Source organism: Ostrinia furnacalis, unplaced genomic scaffold (assembly GCF_004193835.3).
Source record: "Ostrinia furnacalis isolate ACB-3 unplaced genomic scaffold, ASM419383v2 OfSCF1638, whole genome shotgun sequence".
In the NCBI taxonomy this organism is placed as follows: Eukaryota; Metazoa; Arthropoda; class Insecta; order Lepidoptera; family Crambidae; genus Ostrinia; species Ostrinia furnacalis.
Window position 1 is genome coordinate 975222 of NW_021131877.1, and position 17029 is coordinate 992250.

The following is a 17029-nucleotide window of genomic DNA, read 5'->3' on the forward strand; positions in this document are numbered from 1 at the left end:
AACACTATGCGGTTGACATAAGAACCATTTTGCTATAGAATCTTTTTAAGATCAAATACAGTCAGACCCATAATTATCTGTCAAAGACGTAACAATGTATTGCTAAAGTAATAGGAATGAAAATTCCGTAGTTCTACTAAGCTACGATAATTTCGTAGCAGCTACGATTTTGTGGCCGAGATTCTCGTAGTCGTGCTACGAAACAGTGCAAAATAAAGGTTTTAAGCAATATTGTTTTAGAATGGTTACAAAGCAACGGCATAGGTTCCATTCTTCTTTCTGGTTCATGTTAAACATACCTAATACAATTAAGTTTCGACAATGTTGACTTAAAAATCTTGAGTTTTATTCTCAAGTGGGACACACAAAGTAGAGACTGTATCAATTCCCATCTTAGTTGCAGTGTTAGTACGACTGACTCTCAGCGATAATCGTAGCTGGTTCTGTTTAAAAAATATATTGTAAAGTGTACGACTGTTTCAGTTACTCGTACATGACATAATATCACACTTATGTAGAATCTTAAAGTTAAATATCGGAGCTGTTACTCAAATCTATCTGTAAATATTTAAAAATTCATTTGGTTTAATATTTCTGCATCCAACTATACAATACAATACAATCCTTCGAAATAAGTCCGTACGGAACAAGTTGCGGTCGGAAATGACTCCGTTTGTGTTTCGCAAACGAACTGTGGTTTGTCTTAAGATTCTAGTTATTTTTGCCTTTAAAATGGCTTTGTGGCAAGAAAGGAAGGTAAACGGTTGGTTTGCATTCAAAATTGGTGGCCATGATGATATTTTAACTGTAATATGTTTTTATAGTCGGCCGTTTGGTGTAATGGTTCAGGACTGACTACTATGCCGAGAGGCCCCGGGTTCGATTCCCGGCCGGGCAGAAAATGAAATGATGAATTTTAATTTCTGTGATGGGTCTGGGTGTTACTATGTATAATATGTATGTATTTACAATAATAAAGTGTTTAAGTATGTATATCCGTTGTCTAGTACTCATAGTAGGTACAAGCTTTGCTTAGTTTGGGACTAGAGGCGCAGTGCAAAATGTCCAAGGATTATTATAGAGATAGAAGGCACTTGGTTACATACTTATAAAACCACTGATTATTATTATCTACACTAATATTCTAGAGAAGAAATATTTGATTCCATTATACATTAGGTACGAACTTATCCTGGTAAACTAGTAATAAATAAAACCTGTCTCCTAGGTAGTGGCTTTCTAATTGCTTAAGTTAGGTACTAAAGTCCCTAATGTAACATATTAGATTAGTATACTTCAAAGAAACAGCTAATATTACCTACTTACATACTTAGACAAAACGGATGACCATGTAATTTCTTTCTTTTCTTTGGTCAATTTCACACAGCACTATCTAGCCCCAAAGTAATAAATTAATATGCTTGTGATATGGGTGCTAGCTTAACAGATATACTACCTACATATATACTTTTTAAATACATACATATTATACACAGTAACACCCAAAACCGTCACAGAAATTAAAATTTATCATTTCAATTTCTGCCCAGCTGGGAATCGAACCCGAGACCTCTCGGCATAGTAGTCCGTTTTAGTCATAGTCATAGTCATATATGTTTATTATTATTAGAACCACTACACCAAACGACCGACAATATACTCGTATATTATGTAGATGCCTACTTATTACCATTATTCATACTTTTACAGAATCCATCACTAATTTTCTGCGGTTCATCGTTTCGCAACGCAACCAAACTTAGAGCAAACAAAACTGAATACAAATTTTATTAGAATCGTCAAAAACTCGACGAACTTATAAACTGGGCAAACAAAGAATCATAATAAATCCGCTCAAATAAATGAACTAATCAGGGTGGGGAGGGCACGATCTCTTTCCTTCAATAAAAAAATTGCTAAGGGCGACAAACTCGAGGATATTGGGGTTCCGTAGAAGAACCATTTGCCACAACACAATGCTATAATTTCTAGAATACACAACCGACATTTAGTTTTGAAAAGAAAATCTATAATGTATGAACGTATAGGCGGTATAGTCAGATTAGTCAGTACTATTTCGAAATAGAAGTAAGTAACAGGAAAAAAAGTTCACAACAAGAAAAAAATATGAAAGTCGCTACTCTACCAATATTAGGATAGGATGCATATGTAAATGCTTTATGTTCTTTGAGGGTTGCCAGGTCCCATTATCGAGCTGCTGTAACTAAAGCCAAGGGCGTGTTACTGCGGAAAACAGTCGAGAGATTAGAAAAAGAGGGTCCGTGGTCTCCGATATATCATGAATTCAGAGCTAACCGTAAATTAGATATTGCTTATATTTCTAACATAAAAATTAACAACACTCATACGGTGGGTGTAGAGGAAACAACAGGTGCTCTTCTTAACGCGCTTANGTAAGCTTAACACACTTCGAAAGGCAAATGTTACTGGGGATGCATATGAAAATGCTTTATATTCTTTGAGGGTTGCCAGGTCCCATTATCGAGCTGCTGTAACTAGAGCCAAGGGCGTGTTACTGCGGAAAACAGTCGAGAGATTAGAAAAAGAGGGTCCGTGGTCTCCGATATATCATGAATTCAAAGCTAACCGTAAATTAGATATTGCTTATATTTCTAACATAAAAATTAACAACACTCATACGGTGGGTGTAGAGGAAACAACAGGTGCTCTTCTTAACGCGCTTATACCCGACGATAGTGTGGCTGACGATAACGATTATCATCGGGACGTCAGAAATGCTATTGCGGTGCTGCCTGAGTCGCCTGTGTCTTCCATTCCTAGCCTTGATGAGTTTTACGATATAGTAAATAGTTTACCCTTAAACAAAGCATCGGGCGAAGATAAAATATCAAATAAAATGATTAAAGCAGCGTGTAAAACAGCCGGAANACAAGTAACATTAAGCTCCGCGTCTGATTGAAAACTTAGCTATCGAGATTCCATTCATGCGCCTATGTTTTATTCAATAGAGCTGCATTCCTAGCAATAAATATATTTTACAGCAATATTAGACGACGAGGCAAATAGATAAATTCCCGTCGATTTGATTGCGCGTCTAAAGAAATATGAAGTTTAATCATTTATTATTTTTCAAAGCGTTAGGTACTGAAAAAAGGGTATTCATAGAGATAAAATGTCATACTAAAGCTGTTTATCGTCGTTTACCTATTCTGATTCGCATCTATGATACTGTTAAGACGTTTAAAAAGATTATGATAAGCGTGTTTTTGTGTCAGTCTCACATCATCACTAATAATAAAATCATCCATAATACCTAAGTAGTATATTCCCTGTCTCCGATATCAATTTGATTTGTGTTAACATACTAAACATTGTACTCACTTCTGTCGAGCCATCGTATCGCTGAGCCATGGATGTGGGGTGATGCCAGTAGCTCCTTGAGGAATTGCCAGAGGTGTATGTGTGTGCTGCCTGACTTTGCCTTGCCTCCTCCAGTGCCTGCGCTTGTCCCGGCCGGTTCTGAGTCTTCGTCTGTGAGAAAAAAATCATTGTTAATACTGTTATCATTACTTAGCGACGGTGTTTTGTTTTATAGCTTGTTTTTAACCCTTGTATAAGACGTGACATTTTCATTAACATTGATACTCAAAAATGTTCAAACCTAAAATGGTAAAAAAATTAGTGTCTTGTTAATATTAGGCTAGGCCCTGTACACTAGTACTTTGTTATTTAGATACTTTGATATTTTTGCACAGATCTGAATAATTTTCATCACCCTTATTATTTTGAACAGCCTCCTGCCTCCGTAGCTGACGATAACGATTATCATCGGGACGTCAGAAATGCTATTGCGGTGCTGCCTGAGTCGCCTGTGTCTTCTATTCCTAGCCTTGATGAGTTTTACGATATAGTAAATAGNTGTTAGTCAGTAGTAGTATGTCAGAAATGCTATTGCGGTGCTGCCTGAGTCGCCTGTGTCTTCCATTCCTAGCCTTGATGAGTTTTACGATATAGTAAATAGTTTACCCTTAAACAAAGCATCGGGCGAAGATAAAATATCAAATAAAATGATTAAAGCAGCGTGTAAAACAGCCGGAACGGATATTCTTAATGTTTTCACTCGTTGTATCTCGGAGGGCGTGTTTCCGAGTATATGGCGTCGCGGATTTATTAAAATTATACCAAAGTAGAGGTGGGCGCCGATATACAATTGGCCAGCGGCGGCGCGCCGACTTTTTGACCTCGGCGGCGGCGGCGTCGGCGGCGTGACCTTGTTTGACCTTTGTTAATTAGGTATTTTTTCAAAAGTCTGCTTTTTTAGTATCTGTCGTCAAGATTAATCAGGTGATTTGCAGTTGGTTGGGGTTTGAGCCACTAGAGCAGTGGTTTACCCTAGTAAATTAGCTCTCTTGATCATAGATATATACTTTGATATTTGGATAGCGGGTTTGGCTGAGATCAGGTTCTCGTGCATTTCCTAAAGGCGAGCGTACCAATGTGCCGATAAAGGTACCCTTAACATGTATTTTTGAGCTCTTTGGAGGCACATAGTTAATGTTGGATTAGCTGACTGTCGGTGGAATATTATATTCAGTTCTGTTTTATTTATATTTAGTCTTTCCATGTTATCCTACGGTCCAGGATATTAATGCAGGTTCTCCAGCTCTGCAGCTAAAAAGAGAAGATTTTGTCGCCGAGTTTGATTTAAAACGATCTTCGGGCGCACCAGCGCCGCTAAGATAGCTAAGTCGAAGTGGTCACCATGACCGAAATCGGTCGGATGAATCATCATCATCAGTAGGAATCAAAGGCAGGCATAGCTGCAAGTCTCTGATCAAGTCCAATGCTTGATTTTATTTTTTTGATTGAATTGTGGATTTTTTGGATTTGTATTATCCGTGTCAATGGGTTTAAATAAACCGGTTTGTCATGTAGCAAAGGTCTGAGATTTTTCTTGTCAGTTCGCACTCATGTATTATCGGACCTAATAAGCGGAGAACACTTTGAGGGAGGTACTTTGTTGCCTTCCAGAGGTTGTGGTTCCCATTTGTATTCCGAGACATATTTGCCAATCTCTGTATGAGTGATTCGCTTAAATAAAGTATAGTCCAATAATGTGAATTGTCTGCTAGACGAAGGCGGGGATTTTTTTCTTGACAGCAAGAGGGACCGGCGCCTCTCGCGATCAATTATTTACCAGACCAAGCAGCAACTTGAATAATGTACTTGATTAACTGTTAATATAGTTAGTATTAAGTTATTCAATCAATTTATTAGTATATCAACGGCATTAAGTTCGCCTTGTGTACCAATTTATATGGCATTAAAGAATAAATATTATAGTTAGTTCTTCTGTTATATGGTTTACTGATGGGTCAAAAATGGGCCCTAACGTAGGCTTTTGCGTGTATGGAGAGCAGCCGANGTTCTTCTGATTAATTTCGTTGCGGGTCCAATGACAGTTTAACTTTCCCCCGGGACAAACTTGACCTTCATTGGTTGGGTTTTTGTGGCGGTCAAGCTGTAGATCCTGGCTACACAGGAGTTGCAGTGGTGGGAACGAGAGGTGGGAATAGTCCCGTTTACTCTACCAATATTGTGAAGTAGCTCTATTATCATGTATTAAGAACAACCTCTGATGCAAGTATATTCTGTTAGTTTTCAAAAACCGACTCAATTTCTCTTTGTTTTCAAAATTCACTTTGAACGAAGACACTGCCAGTTAATTTATTAGTCAATTGGTCCCTAAAAACAACACTTCGCCGCTTCGTAAAAAAATCTCATTATCCTTTATTGCACCGGGCCTAATTTGAATCGAGTGCTATGCAGTTACGAGTCAAGAGAGTGTATAATTTTAAGAACTGCGGACTGGGAATGACGTAAACAAGTACATTTCAAGCTGAAGAGCGAAGTGCCTGTTAAGAGGCTCGTATTCAGTCTGTACCTCTAGCACGGAAAACTTTCGACTTCAAATCGTTTACTCATTCGAATCGTCATCAAAATATTTAGAATGAAAACTTAAACAGTAAGTACCCCTGTGAACGTGACGTAAAGTGAACTTAGTATGAAATGGTAGCGCAAAACTTATTTTGACAATCAAGATCGTCACGTTACCGTTGAATTCGAAGGCTGGGTATCGAATTTTGTGAAATACGCAAATGATTCGAAGACGAAAGTTTTTCGTGTTATGTACCTACTGAACGCAGAAACCAATTATTAAGTTATGAGAAACTTTTTTACACCTTACTTGAGTTTAAATATTTTTAATATGCACCGTGTTAGGACTTCTGTGAGGCATTACGCAAAAAAGTACTATAAAATAAATCTACAAAACATGTCTTTACTGCTATGCAGTGTTAGGTTTTGTCTCTGGTGTAGTCTTTAATTTAATTGACACAATATTATTCAGAGTACTTTTTCTAGTATGACGCAAAGATCCAAAGCATTTAAATTACAAACATCCAGTTTTTAAATCTTCCAAGAATAAAAATTACGTCATGTCATGAAAAAAGCCGGCAGCAATCTCTGAAACGATTTAATTACCTTTATTACAATTTTACTCGACGAAAAACGGGAGAGACATCGCAACCAAAAGATCAGCTCGCGGCGACAAGGCAAGGGCCGTCTTAAGTAATGCGATGAGATAACCGTAATAAATACACTGCAGGAGTAGAACATTTTAAAATAATCCCCTGAATGGAGACTCAAAAAGGGAAAATGTGCTCTTAGAGTAGAAATAGCAAAAATTCGTATTAATAAAGGAAGAGGACTCGTCTCTGTCGCTTACCTTTTCATGCTACTAAACCGATTAGAATGTAGGTACAGTCGCGGAATGAAAAGGTTCGTCACCTTAGTGTCGGTTTTCGCTTGCACTAGGTACTGTAAGAATCAAACCTGCCAACATAACAGTGCACGAAACAGTGCTGCTAACATTTAAATAAATAAATGACGTTTGCTAACGAATAAGGTTTTGCTTGTTTATTTTTCTATCCCGTCAGTGCAATGCAAAAATGACATTGACCAATTGACAATAGTTTTTTTTTATTTAATAGAAATAATAATGCAGGTTGAACCAACAAGAAGGTTTTAGTTTATCAATCATAATAATCTTCTTGACAAGATAAATTGTCAAACAACTTTGATCTGAATAATTTGAACTTTACTGACGAACAGTTAAAGATTATTTTCTCTAACTCGAGATTATTCTGTAACATAGTTTCAAAAGGTAATATGTGCTCGCGATTCGTTGAAGGAATCAATTTGAAAACTGACGAACCTTTTCATTCCGTGACTGTACATAGATAGTTTGAGACCCAGTGTTTTTTATTTCGGTTTTGAAAATCACGCGCGTGACGGTCTTTAGTGACAGGGGCCGAATTCTACAAGGGTTTTAAGCCGCAGGCACAAATTTTACCTACTATTGCTTATGTTTCTCTATGTCTCTCTAGTATCTATGTATTTACGCTTAAAAAAACGATGAAGATGTAATTAAGCACATACAGAATATTATTTTACTTTTTATCCCAGTTTAGAAAGGGGATCACGCGCGCAATACCTAAGTCTTTTAGTGACAGATCGAATTTCACGCATTCAAAGCCGCGAGCAAAAGCTAGCACTCCTTAAATAAAATGCTTCGGCGTAAAATTCTTCTTACCGCTCTGAAAATGTTCCGTTATTTTCTTTTCAATTATTTCAATTCGAATATTGGATCCAACAAGTCCGCCCGTTGTTCTAAATTCTCATTTTTACTTTAATGTTGGCCTCGGAAAATTCCACTGTTCCCAGATTAAGTAATATTGTTTAGGTAAATAAATGGATGGAAGATAACCTAAGTTGTGCTATTATTAATATTAGTTCACAATTATGAGAGTAAATTAGTTCAGTGTTTTTCGGCTTGTTTATTTACGAAAACAATCTTAATAGGCAGACATAGAGGACGTGGAAATTTTACAGAGGTTTTATTTTATCTCGGCCTTATTCTTTCACTAGCTTTTGCCTGCGGCTTCACCTGCGTAAAATGTAGTCTGTCACAGAAAAACTTTATCCCGTGGTTTAAGAGTAGGCGCACACCGTTGATTTTTAGTTGACCGATAGTTTTGCCCGATTTTAAATTGTATGAAGAATCGGACAAATCGAATCGGCGTAGTGTGCGCACTCCCATACATGCCCATACTGATCAACTGACCGACTAAACTATCGGCCGACAAAAAATCAACGGTGTGCGCCTACTCTAAGCATGAAAACGTATTCCTACATACAGAAAGAGATAGGTACTTTCGCATTTACATTAAATAGAGATTACTTCCGTAGCCATACATTCAATACTCAATTAAGTTAACCGTCCGATAGAAATCTAAACATTACCAAAAAGGTAGGTACGTAAGTACTTATCAAACTAATCCAAATAAAACCCAGCAACGCAAGCGTGAATCGGAACTTTGTCCAATCTTTCGGTCGGAATTTAATTAACATTGTGGTTAGGGTTGCCAAGCGTCCGGCTAAAGCCGGACATAGGTAGGTAGACTTTTTGATTGAGTGTCCAACCAAATAAAACAGTTTTTTTAGGGTTTTTATGTGGCTGCTGCACCAGTAAAAAATCGAGAGCACAAGTAACACAATTGTAGCCACGGCTAAAATTGAAATATTATAAAAAATGAATCTTATAAAGCCACGGCTCTTAGAACATTAATTATGGCGGCTTGAAAAAGTTATACATGATAGCTATTAATAATAGTACAGTAGAATCCCGATTATCCAAATCAATTAACCCCTGGTGTTCCGGATAATCGATTTCAAAGTAAAATCAAACAATAATTAACTTTTTAAAATAGAAAGGGTTTTCAATACACAAAATTTAAATTTTAAACCATTGGATGGATCCATTTCATTTAACAATGAACTAAGACGAAGTCCGTACCGTTTTACGGTGGCGCGGCGCCTTCCGTTTTAATGGGTATAGACCCTAAATCGGTAATTAGAAACCGTGAAGAATGAGTCCGGATAATCGGATATCCGGATAATCGAAGTCCGGATAATCGAGATTCTACTGTATGTCCAGCTTTTAGGGTAGATAATGTCCGGCCAAATTACCTAAGCACTGAGTCCGGCCTTTGTGTTTTTGGACCTGGCAACCCTAATAATTGTGGTGCTGGGCACGGCGGACCGTGAGGGCCTGCCGACGACAGGCTGGCCGGCTAAACATTTTATAACTCCATCTGGCTAGGTTAGTTGCCATTAGATTTAGCCCGAACAATTACAGGGTTTTGGTAGTATTTAAAAAGTTTGCGTGTAACGCGCATTTACTTTTCATTGCGAAATACCTAGTTAGGTACCTACTAATATTAATAAGGGCCACTTACGGGTCTTTTTCATATTTAAATTTTTATGCAATCTACGAGTATGTTATGTCCAATACACTCTGAACACTCACGGAGAAAAGAAAAAAATAGCTCCACTATAAGAAACGAATTTGTTGGGACTATGATATTCAGACATAGCTGGGCACCGTTAATCAAATAGTTAACTTCGTTAATCGTTAAACCGTTAATAAAAAAATTAACTTCGTTAAACGTTAAAACGTTACATTTCGCATGATTTAACGCAAGTTAACGTTAATCGTTAATCCGTTAACACATGATATTAAAACGAAAAAAATAATTGTATGCAAGGTTCAAATAATTTCGAAAGCTTGTATCACGCATGGAATTTATTCCTCTTTTATGTTTGCGCTACAAGCTTTCGAAATTATTTGAACCTTGCATAAGTACAATTATTTTTTTCGTTTTAGTACAACTGCATTTCAGAATAAAAGCTTGTTTTTAACCCAGTTGTTACGGATATCCCTTTTTTCTTACGATTCCTGTGATTTTGCATATATCGGCTATTTAATGCATCAAGGCAACAGGAAAAATACAAAAAAAATATTGGTCTTACGGAAACGCTGGAAAATGGTGTTTGATATACGGAACGCTAGTAATATGTACGGCCACTTGTATGAACTTAGAGATAATACCTACTCTTTGCGACTTGCGTAAGTTATTAAAGTATTTGCATAAAATATGGAATATTCATTAATAAAAAAATATTTAGAGTTAAATTTATTATTTTTCAAATTTAATTCCAGTAGTGTGAACTGTATTTTATTATGCCCAAAACATTTTCTGGGATCAAGGGTAATATTATATTTCTTGCAAAAAACATTGCATTTGTATCAAAGCGTGAGTTTCATAAAACCTGTGTGTTGTGACTGAATTTGAGATGTTAAAAAAAAAAATTACTTCTTCTCTCTGTATTTATGTGGCGGAGAAAATCTCTTGGTTTTGACAGTTGGCTCAATTTTCAATGCATTTGAACCTCAAACATGACTGACCCTGTCTAGGGCATAATTGGCTATCTAAGCTAACAGGATGCAGTCTTCTTCATCATCACTGGATGAAGAATTCTCTAGTGATTTCTACGTGGGCTCTCATTTGTAATCCAGGAAAATCTATTGACACTTTATTTTCATCACCAGAGTTCTCTTTAGTTAAGTCACCATTACAATTTTCCGGATTTTCCGGCTGGAAAATTGTGATTTAGTTAGGGATACACTCATCTTCATTTTTCTCCAATTCTTCAATGATTTCATTTAAAGAAAAGGGCCTCGAAGGCAGGCGCTAAAACAACAAAATACCGCAGTTCATATTACTAGCACAGATAATATAATACTTTACTAGCGTTCCTTATACGGATCACTAAGTTTAACGTTGAATTAGTAACAGTTACTATAAAAATGTTTATAATTTTGTTATCGATTTACAAAAAGTGGGCTACAAACAAAATACTTTAGAATAAATACTTATCATGTTTGTATTCACCTTGAAAAAGCCATCGTAAAATTTACGAAAACAACTAAACGCTTACTATTGAAATGTGATACCCAATGGAGAACAGAACACTTCTGATGGACAAAGGGGCCCCACAGGAATCATTTAACATAAGCAATGTTATCAGAAACCACCCTCATTGTTTATAATAATTTAATTTTTATGTTGATCCGTATATCAAACGCTAGTAACAAGTGGGTTAAAAAAGTTTTTTAATTATTATAATTTTATTTTACACTTTTAGTAGTATGTATCTCAATCTCAGAGCCTTGGTTCAATTACTTAGTTATGGGCCGACTATGGTCTTTGCCGACTAACCGACTAGCCGACTAATCGGTTTTCAAATTGCCGATTAGTCGGCCGACTAATCGGCAATGCCGATCATTCTAATACCTATTTGTCCGAAGAATAATAATCTAGATTTCTCAAAGAAATAAGAATATCTAGATTTCTTAAGAGATATATTAACTTCTTGAAAAATAAGATTTCTTTAATATGAGAAAAAATTATAATCACCTAGCAGTACCTAAGGTAGATGTCATAATTTTCGACGGCAGAGGGGTCAGGGGAGGTGACAATATGATCGCCTCCTGCTGGGCTAGGATGCGCGCCGTGATATTTTTATCGACGTCAAAATGTATGGGAAAAATTGATACAATGGCGTGATAACCGCTTATCGCGGTGCGCATCCTAGGCCCACTGATTCCTCTCCACCCTCCACGGTGATGGTCAGCGAGCTGAGGGCGTGGTGGTACCCCCGCCTGCATTGCACAGACTACCACCACCGTCGGTTATGCAGAGCCCGCCAACCGCCATACAGGTGGGCAATTGCCGGGACAGACTGTGATAGTTGAATGCTTTGTCCGGATTCCCATAGTTCTTCACACTAAGGCGATCGACGGAGCTCAGGGATTATTTATGTGGGTATTCCTCATCCTTCCGATGAGAGGAGCCCCACATAATCTACCACTCCCCCTCAGGGTAGGTACCTATGCAATTCCATGCATTTTTTTCCCCGAAAAAAAAAGTGGCATAATTTTTATATGGACTAATTGCATATACATTACACATTTGTGATGATTTCCTGGTATTTTAATTAATTTTAACTTTGTATGAATTTAGACTGATTGCCAAAATTTTAAATCAGGTGAAACCACTTTTGACTGATTTTTGCAGTCAAAAGTGGTTTAGATAAACGCCCTTGGTGTATCTGATAATCATCTTGGTGATTATGAGTTTTATTTCATTCACATTTTTAATTTTCTAATGCGCCGATTATAATCGGCATATTTTGCCGAATAATCGTCACTAGTCGGCCGACTACAAATGATGCCGAATAGTCGGATTTCCCGACTAGTCGGCGACTTGTCGGCCCATCTCTAATTACAATACAATTTAGCACCAAAGTGCTCGAAAAGACAAATACAGCAAACCCAAACTCGATAAGTTTACACCGTTTCGTTTAGGAATTCCTGACTCCATCATCAAGATCCTGGACATCATCTAGTACTAAAGTGCTCGAAAAGACAAATCCAACGAACCCAAATTCGATGCGATGCCGCCGTTTCATTTAAGAGTTCCTATGGCCACCTCATGACTCCATCATCAGATCAGCTCAGTGGTACCATAACATTGCATTGTCATCGTACTTACATAAATAAAATAAAAAAATAAAAAATAAATAAAATAAGTATACCAAATTTCAGCTCAATCGGTTGAGGAAAACTGGTCTTAAATTCAGTTGCAAGAGTTGTCCCACACATACTAACAAGTGTCGTTAGTGATCTGGTTACAAAAACTGTTGTTTTGGGTTCTGGAAGTTCTGTAAGCCCGAACATACTTGTCAGAACGCGTTTTTCTAGCGTTTTTCAGCGTGCCTGCTGTATCTTTTTGGTAAATAGTAGGTACTGGATTAACGATTAACGGACTTAGGAAAATTTAACGGAAGTTAACGAGTCCGTTAACATTTTTTAAAGTTAACTTAAAAGTTAATCCGTTAATAGAAATGTTAACTTCGTTAATTAACGATTAACGGATTAACGAGTTAATGCCCAGCTATGTATTCAGAATATCACTTTCAGAGAAAAGAAAGTGAAACATCCCTAGCTCCAGCTTGTACCTATCTATTGACTAATATTAGGGATAAAAGGAACTCTACTTAAGTAAGGAGTGCACTCTAATAAGTATTACAGTGAACTCCTACCAATTTCAATGAACCTTCAGAAGTAATCTTTATTTTAATAACAAAAATCTGCCAAAACGGATAGCTATTGATGAAAAAAATCCCAGGAAAAGATCGTTAACTTCACAAAAACGTCTAGAAATGATGACTCATAAACTTTTTACAGGCGAAAATCCCACTGAGTGTCTGTCGTCCCTGTTTGCTCCTAAATTAACCGGACAGATGCGGTTTCTATGTCGTTCATAAAAAGCGTATTATCTCGAGTGCCCTAAAACAAAGGTTTATTAAGGCTTTATTAAACACTCGTAAAGGGGGTGCAGGGGCGCTGCAACCGAAACTGATAGTCGTAAATGTATCTCGTAAACAGAGATATTGTGGTTACCTGCTTTGGAAAAAATGGTAATGTTGTACAGTAGGTAGTTAAATATTTTGCCTTAAACACTAATTAATGTAGAGCTAAATATTTTATTCTAGGTACGCTCTACCTACGAGTAACTTCCACAGGAATAATTTTAAATACATTTTGTATCCTTACAGCTAATAAAATTAATGTTGTTAGACACAGAATAACGTGTTTAACTAAAATATACTTACTTGAGGCTCTAAATTAGGTAATATTAATAGGTTTCTTGTAGTAACATACACTATTCGTGGTAATAGGTCCTTGATTATTATTTCTCTAGGTAATTCAAAAACATTCCCTTTTAAAGAAATATTTTCGGAACTAAAACGCTGTCTATACATTTTTTGTCTGAGAAATATTATTCTCCTACATCTACCTCCTACGAATAAGAACCTATACCAAGATCTTTTAGGTCCCTACCACACTCAATATCAAAAACATAACCCTCCTTCTGGTGCAGTCGGATAAAAAGAGCCGCAACACAAAACAAGACACAATTATTTCCACACGATCTGTATTGTAATGAGTGCAATCAAAATGCGCGCGCATAATAGCCAGGGGGCGATTCTGATTCAAGTTTGTAATGAAAAAAGTTTGGTGGCGGCGTGACCACGTGTCCGTCGGCGGAATGGAAACCACTTTGTCGCGCCATTTGAGGGAAGGTTTGCCTATTTTTTCTCGTATAAAATAACTCTACTGACAGTTGGATTGGTTTTAAAATAACTTTTCTATCAATTTTCCTAGTACCTATTCTATCCCTTCCTCCTAATCTTTCGCATTACCTTGTTCACCACTAAACTTCGACGTCAAAAAACATAAGTACCTACCTACCTAAACCAAAAATACTTAATTATAATCTGCAAACTTATGAAGCTAAGTGCCTAATACTTACTTTGTCCATGCTAATCATGAGCTTATTTGAAGCTTTGCAAGAAGTACCTACCTAGTCTAGTCAACAATAGTAGTGTGTAATAGTGGTAGGGTAAAAAGATTATGAGACATGAGGCTCCTTAAGAGCAAAATGACGATTTGTAAGAACTGTTTATTAGTCTAAACAAATAAAGAAATTTTGACTTTGAATAAATTACGAAGCTTTATTTAAAAATTGTTACAATATCTATAACAATTACACTTCAGAACTGAAGAGTCTATACTACTTAGGCACACTACACCATTATTTATTTGAATATGTAAATGTCACCTTTACCCGTCTTGAATAAATAACCTCTCCACTCCCACTCAAAACATAATGTAGTCGCATATCGAAATAAACATTGTGTTAACATGTCACAAGATCCTACCTTCCATCTTATTGTTGAATGACGCGACATTTCAGGAGAACGGTCACGCTCCAGACAACCTTGCTTTGTACTTATCTGTGAGGTAGAAAGGTAAGTTATTTACGTCCCATCAGTTTAGTGAAATTGCGTGACATAACATAGCGATAGATCTACAAAAAATAATAGTACCTAATCACTGACCGTGCCAAAGATGATTTAAGCACGCTTTTCATATTTTACATGCATTATTTTCAAATTACGTAGAGGTTAAACTTTTTTGGGTCGAGTAGCGAAATAAGTTTAGTTTAGAAATAAGTTATGTACCTAATACAACTTAACTAGTTTAACAAGTAGGTAACCTTATTTAGTTTTATAAGTTGTAGAACAGTCATTAATTTTCCTAGACGAAATCTTTCAATTTCTTTCATCTCAGGAACAGTTTTCTAATTCACTAATAAAGCTTCGGTCCACCTTGTACGAGTATAGCTTCGTTAGTAGAAGTTTTATTTTTAAAGGGGTACTTAGTTCTTGCACTTTCAATAATGTTGAAAGAATATTAAGTAGGTATTTTTGTAATACTTAATTAGGTACAATCCGAGTCCACGTATTTTACCGAAAGCCGAATACCGTGAACAAACTTAACTATTTATTACCAAGACTATTTTCGGGCTCCGTTCACAACTTACTTGCACACGGGCTAAGTTCACGAACTATAATTATCAACAACAGTTCACTCCTCAATAATTACAGGTTATTCAACGAAATTCCATGGAAAATTAGACTTTATTCAGTAGAAATAAGGGATGGGAAACACATTAAGCCTAATTACTGGTGATCGTCCCAAGGGAAAGACCGAAAACCATTTAGTCGCATGAAAGATGTATGTGTAAATTTCTGTATGATTGTCAGTTTCGTGCAGTGATTTGGGAACCCCCAGTGAATTATGGATGGCACTCGTGTCAGTCAGACCGGGTAATTAAAGCAGATAATTACTGGAATTGTTGTTGTCCAACTGTAATTTTTGATTACTAACGAACTTCACTGTTAAGATATAATTTTCCTAGAAGCCTTCTCCCCAAATTTTAAAGGTCGGAATTAAGCACTAGGCAGAATATCTAATTGATCATGAATAATTAAGTACCGCACTGACATCATTAAGTAAGTAGTTTTCATTATTAAAAATTAAGGCAGCACTTAGATTAATACGTTGTAAATAATATTGTTGGTTGTCCTAATAAATAAATAAATTGATAAAACGTTGTTAGTAACTTTACCAAGTATCTACTTAATATCTGTAGTAGGTACCTACCTAAGTAATGTTGTTTACAGTCGCTACTTAAAGTAATAGACCGAATATTTTTGTCAACATCATTATTTACATAGCTGGGCATTAACTCGTTAATCCGTTAATCGTTAATTAACGAAGTTAACATTTCTATTAACGGATTAACTTTTAAGTTAACTTTAAAAATTGTTAACGGACTCGTTAACTTCCGTTAAAGTATCCTAAGTCCGTTAATCGTTAATCCAGTACCTACTATTTATCAAAAAGATACAGCAGGCACGCTGAAAAACGCGTTCTGACAAGTACGTTCGGGCTTCCAGAACTTCCAGAACCCAAAGCAACAGTTTTTGTAATCAGATCACTAACGCAACGATATATTAAAATGCATTTTTTTATTTATTTACAACTGAATTTAAGACCAGAGGTGGAATTGTGTAAAGCATTCGTTATAATTTGACAGTTCATAACGTACGATTATTCTGTCAAACGCTTTGTATAACTGACTTTATCGTACGTTATGAACTGTCAAATGATTACGATTNGGGAATTTTGCAATATCCTGTTGTAACTAAGCTTTAAGTTTACTAAGATACCTGCTTGCCAAATTCCAAGCGTATAACTTAAGAGCCATTTTACATTTTCGTGCGAATTTCTAAGATTTTGGAAGCATGAATTACTATCTTAAGCAACACCCAGAGATTATTTAATAACTGCGAAAGATAGGTCAATCCTTGGTGTTGACCATTAATGAAACGGATTTACTAAAACTCTTTTGCTTAATTCACAGTACCCCATCTCCCACAACCATTTTACGGAAAAATTGCCGCAGACTCATTTTCAAAGTCCTGTATCTATTATTTATGCCCATATAATAAGCTTGAAAATATATAGTAATCATCGGACATATATTCTTGTAGTCCATTAATGAAATAGATTCTTGAATTTCATTACCATTATTAAGTAAAATCTAAAAATAATTTGGCAAATTTGAAGATTAACGTCACATTTTGATCGTGGTTTTTGGTTTAAAAA

The 17029-nt window shown here is 36.3% G+C and overlaps 1 protein-coding gene across 1 annotated transcript in view; it reads left to right on the forward strand.

The window, feature by feature from the left end:
* Positions 1–732: 732 nt before the first annotated feature.
* Positions 733–17029, forward strand: part of LOC114353273 (uncharacterized) — a 17938-nt gene continuing 1641 nt past the window's right edge. The window contains exons 1-3 of the mRNA XM_028305192.1: positions 733–756; positions 2438–2909; positions 4081–4168. Coding sequence (XP_028160993.1) covers positions 733–756; positions 2438–2909; positions 4081–4168 — 584 coding nt within the window. The remainder of the gene's footprint in view (positions 757–2437; positions 2910–4080; positions 4169–17029) is intronic.